We start from the raw sequence: 15056 nt of genomic DNA on the forward strand, positions 1-15056 counted from the left end.
TTTATTTTTTAGGTATAGATGGACACAACACAGTGCCTTTATTTTTATGTGGTGCTGAGGATCGAACCTGGGTCCCACCCATGCTAGGCGGGCGCTCTACCACTGAGCCACAATCCCAGCCCTAGAACTGGCTTTTAGGGGAGCAGCTGTAGCCAGAATCTGAGGAAGGGGTAGCCTTGGAATTTGGGGTTTGTCCTGAACCAGAAAGCCTAGAACCAGAATGTGAGGAAGTCAGGGAATGCAGTTGGCAGGACATAGAGAAGCAAACTCAGGATTTTTCCAGAATAAAGGACAAGATGGGAGTAGTGGGGAAGTGTTGGGGACTGGACTGTGGGGAAGGTGGAGAACTAGGCTTGGGAGGAGTACTGAAAGGTGCCTTGGTGGGAGCTGCCCCAAGTATGCCTGGAGTCTGGGTGTTGGGGCGGCTCAGAAGACTGGGACTGGTGTGGCATCTTAGTAGTGTCTTTATTCGGATGTTTATTTGTAAACATCACAGCCTCTAGTCAAACCTAATTCCCAAGTCCCCAGATGCACCCAAGTCCTCTAAGGTGCTGGCAGGGGCAGCNCCCTTGCTACGACTCAGTATGCCTGTCTATAGAATGGACACAACAGTGCTGCCCCTTCCACCCCATAGGGCTTTGTGGAAGTACTTTGGGCGACAAGGGTTGTTATTCTCTAGAGGAGTGTCCATTTGGTTTTGGAAACCATGTTCCCTTTTATTTATTATTTTTTATGTGGTGCTGAGGATCGAACCTGGGTCCCACCCATGCTAGGCGGGCGCTCTACCACTGAGCCACAATCCCAGCCCTAGAACTGGCTTTTAGGGGAGCAGCTGTAGCCAGAATCTGAGGAAGGGGTAGCCTTGGAATTTGGGGTTTGTCCTGAACCAGAAAGCCTAGAACCAGAATGTGAGGAAGTCAGGGAATGCAGTTGGCAGGACATAGAGAAGCAAACTCAGGATTTTTCCAGAATAAAGGACAAGATGGGAGTAGTGGGGAAGTGTTGGGGACTGGACTGTGGGGAAGGTGGAGAACTAGGCTTGGGAGGAGTACTGAAAGGTGCCTTGGTGGGAGCTGCCCCAAGTATGCCTGGAGTCTGGGTGTTGGGGCGGCTCAGAAGACTGGGACTGGTGTGGCATCTGTCCTCCCTGGGCCCAGCCTCTCATCCCTGAGCCTGGTCTCAGCACCTGTGCCACCTGACCCTTTTGGGGGCCTTTCCAGGTCTCTGGGGTTGTCTTCTTCTCTGTGGAGACTGCTGAACACCTCTTGGCCACCCATGTGAGCCCACCTCTAGATGCCTGCACCTATATGGGCTTGGACTCTGGAGCCCGGCCTGTTCAGGTAACTAGGGGAGGGCAGCTAGGGGTCCCTGGATGGGGACAAGGTGATGCATGACCTCAGCTCCTTACCCTCTCTGGATCAGCATCTCTGCTGATGGGACCATCCTAGCTCAACCTTGGGATTGTGGGTCCCAACCCCTGCCCCACCAATAGCTATGCTTCTTACCCTTGCTCTAGTTGTCCCTGTTTTTCGACATCCTGTTCTGCATGGCTCGAAACGTGAAGAGGGAGGACTTCTTGGCTGGGAGGCCCCCAGAAATGGGGCAGGGTGACATGGAGATAGCAGGTTACCTGCAGGGTGCCCGGGCTCAACTGTGGAGGGAGCTGCGTGACCAGCCTCTCACCATGGGTGGGTACTGTCCATTGGCTCTGAGTTGGAGAGATCCTGGGAGGGAAGACCCCCAGAATGAGGCTGTCCCCTGCATTCTGGACCAGGCAGCCTGTCTCATAGACTAGATAATCACACCCTTCCCATCCAGAGCCCTTTCCCTGAAATACCTCTTCTCCCATCTTTGCTTTTCTTCTTTCTTGGACTGCAATCCTGCTGTGTCCACTTGTTAGCTGTGGGGCTTTGGGCAGGTTGTGGAACCTCTGGACTTCAAGTTCCCCTTAGCCCAATGGGCTCATCACCACAGCTGCCCTGCCAGAGCTGCAGCATATGTAGAGGGAGGTGGGAGAGGTGTCTGATGAAGGTGTCTCTGCTGGCAGGAGACCCAGTCTGGCTCCTGACCCGCAGCAGGCATGGGGTTGGGGTCATACTTTTGTCTTTACAGTGTATATCCCTGACGGCAGTTATAGCTACATGACCACCTCAGCCAGTGAATTCCTGCACATATTCACACTGCCTGGGGTCTCTGGGCCCCAGATCATTCACTCCCAGGTGGAGGTGAGACCTACCTACTCCTTAGAGGTACCTGCTGGGTGCCTGGGGTCGCGTGGGATGTGGGCTTCAGGGAGGGACCAATACCCCTTGAACAAATTACTTTGGAGTGTAGGTGTTTTCATCTCTATTATTTGTGAGGCATGGGAGACTCAGAGAGGCTGAGTAACTTACCCAAGGCCACAGAACTGCTAAGTGACCAAGTCAGGATTTTACATTATGGTTTGCCTGATTGAGAAACTAATGACAACCTTTCTGTGGGGTCTGCTTGGGGAGAGAGGTACATATGAAGATATGGACCTAGGTTAGTGCCATGATGCTCAGGAAAGGGGCAGGCTAATTCAGAGGTGGCCTTGGGGTTGGAGGATGTTGGGTAGGTGAGATGGGAAAGGCCTCAGGCTGGGGCCAGGGCAGGTCCAGAGAGGGGTCTGGCTGGCCAAAGGACATGGGAACAGTGGGCCTTGTGTTCAATACCCAGATGCTTTGTTGTTGGGGAGGGTCAGGCCAGCCCTGGGTCCTCAATCTTAAGACCTCTCTCTTGGCTTCACAGGAACTACAGCTCCTGGGGGCCAGGAGCTCTGTGGTCAGCTGCCTGCTGGAGGGTGCCATTCACTTGGGGCCTGGGAGTGTCTTGCAGCACTGCCACTTGCGGGTGAGGCCTGCAAGCATGGGTAGGGGCGGGTTGAGAGTGGCCAGTGTCCTACATGTTGGGGGCTTGCCTGTGTGCTTATCTACCCAGGATGCCTCTCCTTTTCCCCACCAGGGACCCATTCACATTGGTGCTGGCTGCTTTGTGAGTGGCTTGGATGTAGCACAGTCCAAGGCACTGCATGGCCTGGAGCTGCATGACCTTGTCCTGCAGGGACACCATGTGCGGCTCCCTGGCTCCCTAGGCTGTGCCTTCACCCTGATTGGCCGCCTGGACAGCTGGGAAGTAGGTATTTGCCTTATATCTCCTCACCCCCATCTTCAGGCTTTGAGGGCCCCAGCCCACCCTGGGCCCTCTGAGGCTTGGCCTTAGCGGTAGCCTGTGGGTGCTTATGGCCAGGAGGTCTCAACAGGCCTTTGCCTCTTGCTTGTCTGCCTTGTGAGTGGGTTGGGTGATTTTTCCCCCCCATTTTGCAGGCTGGAGACTTAGATTCAGAGAGACAGAGTCAGCTGTGAAAGATCCGACATGGAACCCCAGATTTTGCTTCAAATTCTAGGCACCCAAGCAGATATCGAGGTCTTTTCAGAATTTGCTTGGGTGTGTGCCCACATCTCTTCTAGTCCTTGCTGGAGCAGCTGTCTGCCCTCTGGCCTAGAATCCCTAATCCTTTTCTGGGGCCCCCACAGCCTTGACTGCTTCCTCCTCTTTCCCCAGAGACAGGGGGAAGGCACATATCTCAACATGTCCTGGAATGAATTCTTCAAGAAGACAGGCATTCGGTAAGCTGATGCCTTGGCATGCTCTGTGGGCCCAGGCAACTAGGGTGGCCTCTTTGTGGCTTATTCCTTTCTTTGCCCTACAGTAGCCCCATCCCCCTTACCATTCCCCTTGCCATCCCCCTTACCATTCCCCTTACCATCCCTCCAGGCGTGGAGTAGTTTGGGGCAGCTGGATCCTTGTCAGTACTTTTCCCTCTGGGCAACTCCAAATCCCTGGGTATGCTCCGACTTTTAGATTTTTGTTCAGTGACCTGTGGAGCATGGTCTTGCTTTCTGAACTGTCCTCTGTGCTGCCCCTGGGAGTTTATACTGTCCCCATGAATTGGCAGGCAGGTCAGGGTTTCGGGAGGAGGCACCCTTGGCTTCCCTCTTACTAATGTGATTCTCCCCACCTCAGAGATTGGGACCTGTGGGACCCAGACACACCCCCTGCAGAGCGTTGTCTTCTCAGTGCCCGCCTTTTTCCTGTGCTCCATCCTTTGAGGGCTCTGGGGCCCTGGGACATGCTATGGATGCTGGATCCCCCAGAGGATGGGGGTGAAGCCCTGAGGGCCTGGCGAGCCTCTTGGCGCCTGTCCTGGGAGCAGTTGCAGCCGCACCTGGACCGGGCAGCCACACTGGTCTCCCGCCGGGACCTGTTCTTCCGCCAGGCTCTGCATAAGGCACAGCATGTGCTGGAGACCCGGCAGGACCTCAGCCTGTGCCCGTTAATCCGGGCTGCTGTCCACGAGGGCTGTTCTGGGCTACTGCTGGCCACACTGGACCAGGGTGAGTCAGCCCAGGGTCGCTGGTCCTGCATGCCCTATGCGCCAATTACCATGACTAGGAGCCATGTGACTCCACAGCAGTGAAGACACCCAATGGAGTTTACTTAGCTTTTTGGGAAACTTCATCTCTGTCAGTGCGGAGTTTGGTCAGGGTTATGGCCTGGTTGCTCAGTCTCTGGGTCCTAGAAACATGAGCAAACTTGCATGTTCTATGCTGGGTGCCAGGGTGTATGTCTGAGGCCCCAGACATATTTTCTGGGGGCTTAGAGCCTTTACTTTGGAGGTAGTGCCTCATTCATACTTCCACAAAGCACTGGAACTGTGAAACATTAATGGTCTCTGTTTAAGTCACTCTCCCACACAGCTAGTTGCTGGGGAGATTGAGCTTGAACCTGGGTGGTTTGACTGCTGAACCTGAGCTCTTAACTGCTGTGGGTGTCCTGGGTCAGAGTGAAGAAGCACATTTGGGCTGGAGCTGTCAAGATGAGAACTTTTTGCCGGGCAGAGAATAGGGTACATTCATAGGCAGGGGTGAGGGATCCAGAGTGTTTGGGGACTATTGAGTAGTCTTTGGGAGCAAAGGGTGTTGGAGATAAGTTCCTTCCCTGTCATCCCTAACTCCTAACCCCCAGTTGCAGCGAGGGCAGGAGATCCTGGTGTGGTAGCACGTGCTCTGGCCTGTGTGGCGGATGTACTGAGCTGCATGGCAGAGGGTCAGGGAGGCTTACGGAGTGGGCCAGCTGCGAATCCTGAATGGATGCGGCCCTTCTCATACCTGGAGTGCGGAGACCTGGCAGCGGGTGTGGAGGCACTTGCCCAGGAGAGGGACAAATGGCTGAGCAGGTGGGTACTAATGAAAGTCACAACCCTTTGAGAAGCTCCTGGCCATCCAGGGAAATAGCTCTTGATGGTGGAAGCCCAGAGACAGGTGGGTCATCCAGGTAACTGCCCCCAGCTTGAGGTGCCATGTTGCTATCTTCCTTCCCTCTGGGCAGGCCAGCCTTATTGGTGCGAGCTGCCCGCCACTATGAGGGGGCTGGGCAGATCCTGATCCGCCAGGCTGTGATGACAGCCCAGCACTTTGTCTCCATGGAGCCAGTGGAGCTGCCAGCACTTGGGCAGTGGGTGATAGCTGAGTGTCCAGCCCGTGTGGATTTCTCTGGTGAGCTCCTTTTGGGGTTAGGGGTGACAGTAATCACACAGGGCCAGGCTGTCAGGCTCCATGACCAGCTTGTCAAACTTCTACAGGGGGCTGGAGTGACACACCACCGCTTGCCTATGAGCATGGTGGGGCAGTGCTGGGCCTGGCTGTGCGAGTAGATGGCCGCCGGCCTATTGGGGCCAGGGCACGTCGCATCCTAGAACCTGAGTTGTGGCTGGCCGTGGGGCCTCGGCAGGATCAGATGGCTGTGAAGATAGTGTGCCGGAGCCTGGACGACCTGAAGGATTACTGCCAGCCCCATGCCCCAGGTCAGGACATCTGTGGATGGGGATGGCATATGCAGCCAGCCAGGGTCGGGGCAGAACCTGGAGCTCTCTCCAGATAGGACTGCAGGCTCCTGGGACCTAGCCAGTATGGTTGAAGAGCCCCCAAAGGAAAGGAAGTCACTCTGCCTAGGCACATATAGGCACAAGAAATAGAATGAGGGGCTGTGGTTGTGGCTCAGCGGTAGAGCACTTGCCTAGCATGCGTGAGGCTCTGGGTTCCATCCTCAGCACCACATAAAAATAAACAAATAAAATAAAGGTATTGTGTCCATTTGCAACTGGGAAAAAAAAAAAAAAAAAGAAATAGAGATGACACTTTTGCCCATGTTAGAGGCCCTATTGTGGCTTGAGGATGGGGCCTGTGCTGCTGCTGGACTTTTGTTCCACCAGATGAACCCTATCCCAGACTGGGAAGTTGCAAGGTTTGGTGGGATGTCTGATTTGTGTCACAAGAAACCAAATTATTTACTTTGTGCCTATTCCTCTACAGGGGCCCTCCTGAAGGCAGCCTTTATCTGTGCGGGGATTGTGCACGTCCACTCTGAGCGCCCACTGCGTGAACAACTGCTGCATACCTTTGGGGGTGGCTTTGAGCTGCACACCTGGTCTGAGCTGCCCCATGGTTCTGGCCTTGGTGAGTGGGCCCTGGCTCCCTGCTGCCCACCTGCCCTATCACAGCTCTCTAGCTTGGCTTGCAAACCCACCTCCCTAACCTCTGCACAGCCAAAGAGTGGGGCAGGATTGGCCCGGCAGAGGTGGTTCATGCCTAGTGCCTTCCTTTGTGCCCTGCAGGTACCAGCAGCATCCTGGCAGGTGCTGCCTTGGCTGCCTTGCAACGGGCTGCAGGCCGGGTGGTGGGCATGGAGGCCCTGATACATGCAGTTCTACACCTGGAGCAGGTGCTCACCACAGGTATGAGAATCATGCATCAATAGAGCGGTCAGGGACTTGTCTAATTCCAGATCCTAGGCTGTTCTGTTCACCCAGGCCTGGTCTCCAGCATGGCTCTGGAATAAAACTGCCACAGATGCTGGATTATGGCAGCCATACTCCTCTTCCTCTGCAGCCAGCCCTCTGCTTTCATTGAAATGACTCATAGCCCATAATAGGTAGTCATTAGTGAAAAGGGTTAGATAGAGAGTTCTTTTCAGTTTCCTTCGGGATGTGCTATTCAAGTTCTTCATTTGGTCAACTGACAGCTGTTTATTGAGAATCTACTGGGGATCAAATGAGGAAAAACATGGTCCTTGCTTTTAAAAGTCATAGTGTATAAAGAAGATGGACATTAATCAATAACCACTTTAATGAGTGTATCATGTTAAACCGCACTAAGTGCTCTGAAGGAGAGGGGCACATTTCAAGGGGTTTTTAACATTTTGAGTTGTATCCTATCACTGTGTTTTAGCTAGAAAGTTCCAGTTGCCTCTTACCATTTGCATCCTGTACTTTAAATCCTTTCAGGCCCTTTCTCAGTTATCAAAAGCCTGTCTCAGAAGCAACTCAAGTTCTGTCAGTATTTTAAAATTTTTTGTTGGTACCGGGGATTGAACCCAGGGGCACTTTACCACTGAGCTACATCCCTAGTCCTTTTTAAATTTTTTACTTTGAGACAGGGTCTTGCTAGGTTGATTTGGGCCTCACTAAATTGCTGAAGCTGGCCTTGAACTTGTGATCCTTTCACCTCAGCCTCCTGAGTTGCTGGGATTACAGGTGTGTGCCATGGCATGTGGCCACTTTTGTTTGTTTATTTTTGGTACTGGGAATTACACCCAGGGGCACTTTATCACTGAGCTTCATCCCCAGCCCTTTTTATTTTTTATTTTGAGAATCTCACAGGGTCTTTCTAAGTTCGTGAGGCTGGCCTTGATTTTGTAATCCTCCTGCTTTAGCTTCCCAAGCTGCTATGATTACAGGTGTGCATCACTGTGCTCAGTTACTTTTATTTATTTTTAAATAAATGATGTTGATCTTCCTGCCTTAGCCTAAGTAGTTGGGACTATAGGCATGTGCTACTTTGCCCAACTTTGTCACTCTTATATAGCTTCAAAGGGAAGAAATTCATAACTTTTATTACTAAAGCAAGATGTATTCATCTTTGAAGTTAAATTAAAAAAATGAGAGATGCTGAAAAGCTTATTTCCAACATAAACTGAGAAGACAAGATGAGAGGGGACCATTAGCTACGGGAATTACTATCCCCTCTCTTCTGGCTGTAACTTCCCTGGAAGGGAGGGTTAGTTACAGTTGTTCTTTGATATGGTTTACCCGAATTCCAAACTGAGGCCTGTGAATACCAAACTTGGCCCTGGACTGCAGCCTTCTCCCTTGCTGGGACTGGGCTGCTCCCAGGTTTGGGGACAGAAGCTGAATAGCTTACCTGTCCCAGCTGGAGTTGGGGGAACTGTCTTCCCATATTGGTCTCAGCCATGGATGCAGGGTCAGGAGCTTGTGCTGGAATAGTGAAGTTGGGCCAGTTAGGCTCCAACAATGATAGGGCCCTGCGATTGCAGGAGGTGGCTGGCAGGACCAGGTGGGTGGCCTAATGCCTGGCATCAAGATGGGGCACTCCCGGGCCCAGCTGCCACTGAAGGTGGAGGTCGAAGAGATAACTGTGCCTGAGGGCTTTGTCCAGAAGCTCAATGACCACCTGCTCCTGGTGTACACTGGCAAAACCCGCCTGGCACGGAATCTACTGCAGGTGAGCCCAAGCCTAGGATGAGGGAGGCAGTGGCACAGCGGGGCCTGGGTCTTCATCACACCTCTTCTGCTCCATCTGCAGGATGTGCTGAGGAGTTGGTATGCCCGGCTGCCTGCTGTGGTACAGAACGCCCACAGTCTGGTGCAGCAGACCAAGGAGTGCGCAGAAGCCTTCCGCCAAGGTGAGGTGTTCCTTCTAAGGGAGGTTGGGGCATGAAGAGCAGGAGCCTTGACACTATGGATCTTAGAGGCTAGGGGCCTTTCTAGGTTTGGCATAGGCCCAAGGTATGAAGGCCTCCGGGGATGGAAGCATTCCGTCTGTCCCCTCCAGGATCTCACACGTAAGATAGGAACCATGTGGACAAAACTTGACTCATGAGAAAGGCCCTTCAGTCCCACATAACAGGAAGCAGATGAGGAAAGAGGCTCATCCTGTTGCATGGAAGTCAGAGCTAAGCAGGGCTCCAAGTGTGTGGCTACAGTGTTTTCTGAATACTGACTATGCTGGGTGGGCACCATGTCAGTTGCTTTGTGTGGATTAGTCCTCAGCCCTGTGTAGTGAGCTTTATTATTCCTCTTTCCTGCCAGTGCAGCAGTGGGATAATCGGGACACCGGTATAGTGCCTCTTTGCACTGCATTTCCTCTACCAGTGGGTGTTGAGTGTCTTGGCCCAGGCATGCCACTCCCTTCTTTGCCCCAACTCCAGGAAGCCTGCCTCTACTGGGACAGTACCTGACCTCATACTGGGAACAGAAGAAGCTCATGGCTCCAGGCTGTGAGCCCCTGGCTGTGCGGCGAATGATGGATGTCCTGGCTCCCCATGTACATGGCCAGAGCCTGGCAGGGGCAGGTGGTGGGGGCTTTCTCTATCTGTTGACCAAGGAGCCACGGCAGAAGGAGGCTTTGGAAGCTGTGTTGGCCAAGACTGAGGTACAACAAGGTGTCAGGGTCGGTAGCTGGTGGGGGTGAGACACCTCACTGGAGCCTGCCAACTCACCAGGGGCTGCATCTACAAGTCCCCCTGGTCCTGCTGCCTTAGTCCAGCCTCTAGAAGGCCTGAGAGTTGCTCAGAGCCCTCTAAGTACCTTCTCTCTTATCCAGGGCCTTGGCAACTACAGCGTCCACCTGGTGGAAGTGGATACTCAGGGCTTGAGCCTGCAACTTCTAAGGAATGAGGCCTCCTCCTGATGCTTTGCAATGAAGCTGGGCAACACCTGGAGCTGTCTTTCCTTTTCCTCTTTCCCCTGTGGGAGATCTCAGCCTGCTATGCCCCATTTATTTCTTTGAATCTGCTTCCAAAGGAAGCAAGACTTGGGCAAGTGAGGCAATGCTTAGGGACAGACTGTACATCCTGGCTGACAGTAGCTGAGGCTTGGCTTCTGCTCCATCTGAACTCAGGAATGTTCTAAGCTGTGTCCTATGTGGCCTTTACAAATTCTGTATCCCAGTGTAGGCCTTGGCTTTTTCTCCACTAGGACCCTGGAGGAAGGGAATGACAACCAGCCACACCAGGTGGCTAAGGAATCCTTTGGTGAGGCCAACCCTGGAGAGGCCCTTTGAGTCATTTCCTGTGGCCTGTTTTAGTGTTGGAGACATGCGTAACCCTCATTCCTCAGCTCTTCTGGGGGAGTGGGTTGAGGGTGGGGCTCCATGGGGGTCCTGCAGCAATTTTCTACCCACCCAGGCCTTAACCAGAAACACTACAGACAGTGCTAAAGGACCCAGTGCCTGTGGGCAATGGCTTCTCAAGAAGGACATCTTGGAATAAATTCACTTTGCCCTTCATGGTTCTCAGAAAGCTTTCTTGTTCCTGCTGGGAGCAATTCCCACTTCTCTTGGCACTGTAGGAAAACGGCCCTGGTGTGATCCAGCTTCTGGAAGTGAGGGTCCAAGATGGGGGTGAGAATATAGGATTGAATGAGGGCGCCTATGGACTTGTGGGTCCTGGAGGTGGCTGGGTACTGCCTTAAGTGTGGGAGGAGGCTGAGGTCTTAGGCATTTAACTTCACATTTCAGTACAACTGGCAGACCTGCCCTGCCTGGAACCAGCACACTGTGGCATCTTAGTAGTGTCTTTATTCGGATGTTTATTTGTAAACATCACAGCCTCTAGTCAAACCTAATTCCCAAGTCCCCAGATGCACCCAAGTCCTCTAAGGTGCTGGCAGGGGCAGCATGTTCGCTACAGTGTTTGTGGGTAAGAGAATGACCACCCATGCAAAAGGCTAGCCTGGGTCACATGCTGCCTGCCTTGGCCCTCCCATCTCTCTTGGTGGGGGAAGGCTGTTCCCAAAGCACCACCCAGCTAGGTCTGAGGGCCAAGGATGGAGTAAGTCCAGGCCTTGTTTTCCTGTTGTCCGTAGTTGAATGGTCCTGAGCTGTCGGAGCTCCCCAAAGCCAACCAGCCTCGCACTGCTCCTTGGCTATGGCTACTGAGGAACCAGTCCTTGAAGGGTGATGGGCTGGTTGGGCTCACTCTGGCAGCTATAGGCGCAACCTTTTGATGTCCTCACTGCGGAAGTCTATGCGCAGAGCCAGCACCTGACGCACTTCAGCAGGGGTGAGGCGCCATGTCAGTGGGCCAGAGTTGGCACCCCAGTAATCTAGGATCTCAGTCACCTGTGATTAAAAAGAGAAACCACTCAGCAAGGTGGGGGACTATCCTGAGGGAAGGCCCTGGGCTCCACCAAGGGCAAAGCAGGGTACCTAGGAAGGGGAAGGTACCCCACAGGGTTGGGCTACTGATAGACATGAGAAAGTGACAGGGATCCAAAGTTTTGTTTTTGCCTCTTTCCAGTCTCTTCCTGGCTAGGCTGAGGAAGCTCTACATACCCGCTCCAGATTGAGGATTGTGGCCATCTGGGAGAGCCGGGCAAACTTGTCTCTTATGGTCCAGGTTGTCACGGTGGTAAGGTAGGCAATGAGTGACCTCAGCTCCTTGTCAAACTGGAGACCACCCAGCTGAAGAGAACACAAGCCAACGTTCTGTTTAAGGTGGGGACAAGCAGCACTAGTCTCCAACTGCCCTCAGAACTGAGAGACAAGGCCAGCTGGGCCTCAGGCAGTGCCAAGTGGCTTATTTGCTCTAGGGCATTAGAAGACAGGGCAGGATTGGGCCCACAAATGTAGGGTCTGCAGGTGGCAGAGCATTGAAGTCTTGGGAAGGCATGACTTGTTTTCTTCAGACGAAAGAGGTGTGAATCTGGGCTCCCTTGACCTTACCCGGTTAAAGGTGGATTTCAGCACCACTTTCTCCAACTCGACGGCAACAAGGCTGGTCATGAGGCCGGTCAGGCTGTCATAGATGACTGGGGACAGGCTGGCCTGCACAGAGGCGTGGTATCAGTGGAGTCCTGCCTAGCCCCTCTGTCTCTCACTGGAGTCTTCAGGAGAAGGGGACAATTACATAAGACCATGGGGGAGTATTTCCAAGGCTGGGGCTCAGAAGGGCTTTCAGAGTTTGCAGCAGGTGTGATAAGACACAAGCTGCTGGTGTGGACAGAGATGGGTAGTTCCCTAAGCCCCCACTCACCTTGAACTCTGCCATTTGCTGTTCCAGGTTAAGGATGAACTGTTGTACCCAAGGGTCATTGGCCTCATAGTCATTGAATTCTTCCTATTGTCATGAAGCAAGGGGGGGTCAACATGGGCCTCTAAGAAGTACCACTTACTCCCACCCCTTCTTTACCCCTCTATGAAAAAAAATTTAAGAGGCCCTTCCTCTCTGTAGCCTCTGACTCCTCCAGTTCAGAACCAGCTAGTCTTCCAGGCTGGCAGAACTGCTGCATCACACCTCTAGCCACGAAAGAGCCCTGGGCTGTGGAGCCATGACAGACTATGGCAAGGCACCTGGCTGCATGTTTCTCCTGCAGCTCATGTTTTATAGGAGCGAGATCACTAGGCTAAGGGAAAAAAATTCCTGAGTCTACAAGATGTGGGGCAAAAAAAGCCTCAGTAAAAAGAGATAGGTCTAGGCAAATTCCCTTCACATGTTTCTCTGATGCAGCAACAAGCTGTTTCTCGGGAGGAACCTAGTCTTTGAGAGGGAGGCAGCTGAGCAGTACGCTAAGGTCTAGTGTGATCAGATGGCTCCACAGTCCTCTTGCTGGGGTGGGGGAAGGGTAAGCCTGGGCTTGTGGACTGCAGTGGTCAGGCTGACCTCCTCGATGTTGTGGGAGACAGAGAGAAAGGTGTTGATCCAAGGCTGCACCTGTGGTTTGACTGCTGTGCTGTTGAGCTCCGTCAGCCCTTCCTATGCAATGACAGGGCAGAGACACATCAGTCACACATACCCCACCCTTTCCGTTTTTTTCTATCCCTCCCTCAAGTGCAGGGTACTCTTGCAGCTCTGAGGCCCTCTACAAACCCTATGGAAAGCAGAATGGAGATCATGCTCATAAAAGGATCCAGAAACAAAAGCTCCTTTTCCAGATCTGTGCAGATTCAGGTCCAGAATGAAGTCCTGAAGTTGTTTTAGTAAACTCTCAAAAGGAGATTTTATAGTGCCTAGTTCTTAGCAGCACCTGTGACTAAGGGCCAACAGCAAGTCAGAGTAACCAGCAGGTTACTTTGAGTATCTTTCTGAGGTACCACATGGAGATTCTGGGGCTTACCTGCAAAAGGTCTCGGAATTTGTTTGATACAGCAGCCAAGTCAGAAAGGCAGCTGTCAAACTTGGCCTGGGCCTGCTCACCTCCAATGCCCTGGCTGAACAGCTTGGTGCAGTCACTCTAGGAGAGAACACAGCTTTAGACTACTAAGCACACCTATGCCATGGGAATGGGAATGGTGAGGAGGTGCAGAGGAGGCCAATATGACACCAGCCATCTCTTCTTCTCCTCCAGCCCTTTTTTGGGGGAGGGCAGGTACTGTGGATTTAACTCGGGGACACTTTACCTCTGAGCTATATCCCCATCCCTTTTTAAAATTCTGAGACAGGGTCTTACCAAGTTGCTCAGGGTCTCACTAAGTTACTGAGGCTTGTCTTGAACTTGTGATCCTCCTGCCTCAGCCTCCCAAGTTGCCCCTGCCTCCAGCCTTCTCTATGAGCAGCTTTGACCTATCTTATGCAAGAGTCCTTATGGCCTTCAAAAAACCTGAATTCTATTCTTGTGGCTCTTCAGTTGGCTCCTACTTCCTACTGTAATATAGGGAGAGGGGAGGTGAAGAAAAAATATGCCAGAAATTTTTTTATACCTTTAGAGCCAGACATTTTGAGGTTCAAGTCCTGGATCAGCCATGTATTTGTTGAGTGACCTTGGGCAAATGATTTAAAGTTTCTGAGATTTAATTTCCCTATCCATAAAACAGGAACACAGATTCCTGTTCCTTTGGTGCTTGCGAATTATATGAGATAATACACAAAATGCCTGGTGCATTGTAAGCACTACGGAGATACTCATCATTATCATTTTGTGGTACTGGAACCCTTTACCCCTGAGTGACATTTCCAGCCCTTTTTTCTTTTGACAGTTTTTGTTGTTGTTATTTAATATTATTTCTTACTTATAGATAGACATAAAACCTTTATTTTATTTATTTTTATGTAGTGCTGAGGATTGAACCCAGTGCCTTGTGTGTGTTAGGCAAGTGCTCTACCATTAAGCTATAACCCCAGCAAGGGTCTTGCTAAGTTGCTGAGGCTGGCCTCAAACTTTTGATCCTCCTGTCTCAGCCTCCTGAGTGGTTACCATGTGTTACCATACCTGGCTGACACTATTATTGCTGTACTTTTTACCTCTTCAATATTTAGGACTGACTGTCAAAGGGAAATTATCACAGTCATTACTCAGATTTAACTAAGGCACAGAGAATTTAATAACTTACTAAAGCCATAGCAGTAGGTTGTGGAACTGGGATTGTACCTCAGGAATTGCAGCTTCAGGGTGTTTGTTCCTGATCACTGCACTACAGCCCAGGTGTAGAGAACTTCATAGGGGTCCAGCCTGAAGCTCATGGTAATTTGGGTTGCCAGGAGCTGCCCACATTTCTTGTAGTAGTCCTTATAAAGTCTGTGCTGTTTTGGATACAGCAGAAGCAGTGTGGAGAGATGCAAATGAACTGGTTTATTGGGCAGCAGACCCAGCTCCCACACTCAGCCTGTTCACCTCATCTGGAAATGGGTATCAGCCCCCTGAATCTGCTTATCACAAAGAGCTGCTGATGAGGCTGAGAAAGAGTATCTTTGAAATGCAAGTCTAATTTATGGGAATTTCTCCGTTTTTTTTTGCTACCCACCTTTTATTTGGCTAATTCTACTGGCTTAGTTATGAATGTCTAACATTTCCTAAAATTTTACTTAAAAATACAACAGATTGACAAGGATGAAGCCATGCAGAGTGCTTTGGTGTAAGCCTATAATCCCAGTGGCTGGGGAGGCTGAGGCAGGAGGATTGCAAGCTGAAGGCCAGCCTCAGCATCTTAGTGAGACGCTGTCTCAAAAAAAAAAAAAAAATA

The 15056-nt window shown here is 51.7% G+C and overlaps 2 protein-coding genes across 13 annotated transcripts in view; one reads left to right on the forward strand and one right to left on the reverse strand.

Moving 5' to 3' along the window:
• The window catches only part of Fcsk (fucose kinase), a 36028-nt gene extending 25643 nt beyond the window's left edge, over window positions 1-10385 (forward strand). For all 7 annotated transcript variants that reach the window (XM_048792488.1, XM_015496094.2, XM_015496091.2 and 4 more), the window contains 16 exons: window positions 1221-1340; window positions 1517-1688; window positions 2113-2225; window positions 2770-2871; window positions 2983-3153; window positions 3583-3647; window positions 4045-4415; window positions 5047-5257; window positions 5410-5576; window positions 5663-5884; window positions 6393-6536; window positions 6695-6814; window positions 8413-8600; window positions 8682-8781; window positions 9307-9530; window positions 9702-10385. In XM_048792488.1, the coding sequence (XP_048648445.1) occupies window positions 1221-1340; window positions 1517-1688; window positions 2113-2225; window positions 2770-2871; window positions 2983-3153; window positions 3583-3647; window positions 4045-4415; window positions 5047-5257; window positions 5410-5576; window positions 5663-5884; window positions 6393-6536; window positions 6695-6814; window positions 8413-8600; window positions 8682-8781; window positions 9307-9530; window positions 9702-9788 (2577 nt within the window). In that variant the 3' untranslated portion in view covers window positions 9789-10385. The remainder of the gene's footprint in view (window positions 1-1220; window positions 1341-1516; window positions 1689-2112; window positions 2226-2769; window positions 2872-2982; window positions 3154-3582; window positions 3648-4044; window positions 4416-5046; window positions 5258-5409; window positions 5577-5662; window positions 5885-6392; window positions 6537-6694; window positions 6815-8412; window positions 8601-8681; window positions 8782-9306; window positions 9531-9701) is intronic.
• Window positions 10386-10667: 282 nt separating this feature from the next.
• The window catches only part of Cog4 (component of oligomeric golgi complex 4), a 29726-nt gene continuing 25337 nt past the window's right edge, over window positions 10668-15056 (reverse strand). For 5 of the 6 annotated variants that reach the window (XM_015496095.2, XM_015496096.2, XM_015496097.2 and 2 more), the window contains exons 14-19: window positions 13214-13330; window positions 12760-12852; window positions 12133-12216; window positions 11823-11924; window positions 11433-11561; window positions 10668-11219 (exon numbers count right to left, since the gene is read on the reverse strand). In XM_015496095.2, the coding sequence (XP_015351581.1) occupies window positions 11085-11219; window positions 11433-11561; window positions 11823-11924; window positions 12133-12216; window positions 12760-12852; window positions 13214-13330 (660 nt within the window). In that variant the 3' untranslated portion in view covers window positions 10668-11084. Of the gene's footprint in view, window positions 11220-11432; window positions 11562-11822; window positions 11984-12132; window positions 12217-12759; window positions 12853-13213; window positions 13331-15056 lie in introns of all 6 variants that reach the window. The other variant, XR_007343612.1, reaches the window with a different exon arrangement.

Source organism: Marmota marmota, unplaced genomic scaffold, assembly GCF_001458135.2.
Source record: "Marmota marmota marmota unplaced genomic scaffold, marMar, whole genome shotgun sequence".
Taxonomy (NCBI): Eukaryota; Metazoa; Chordata; class Mammalia; order Rodentia; family Sciuridae; genus Marmota; species Marmota marmota.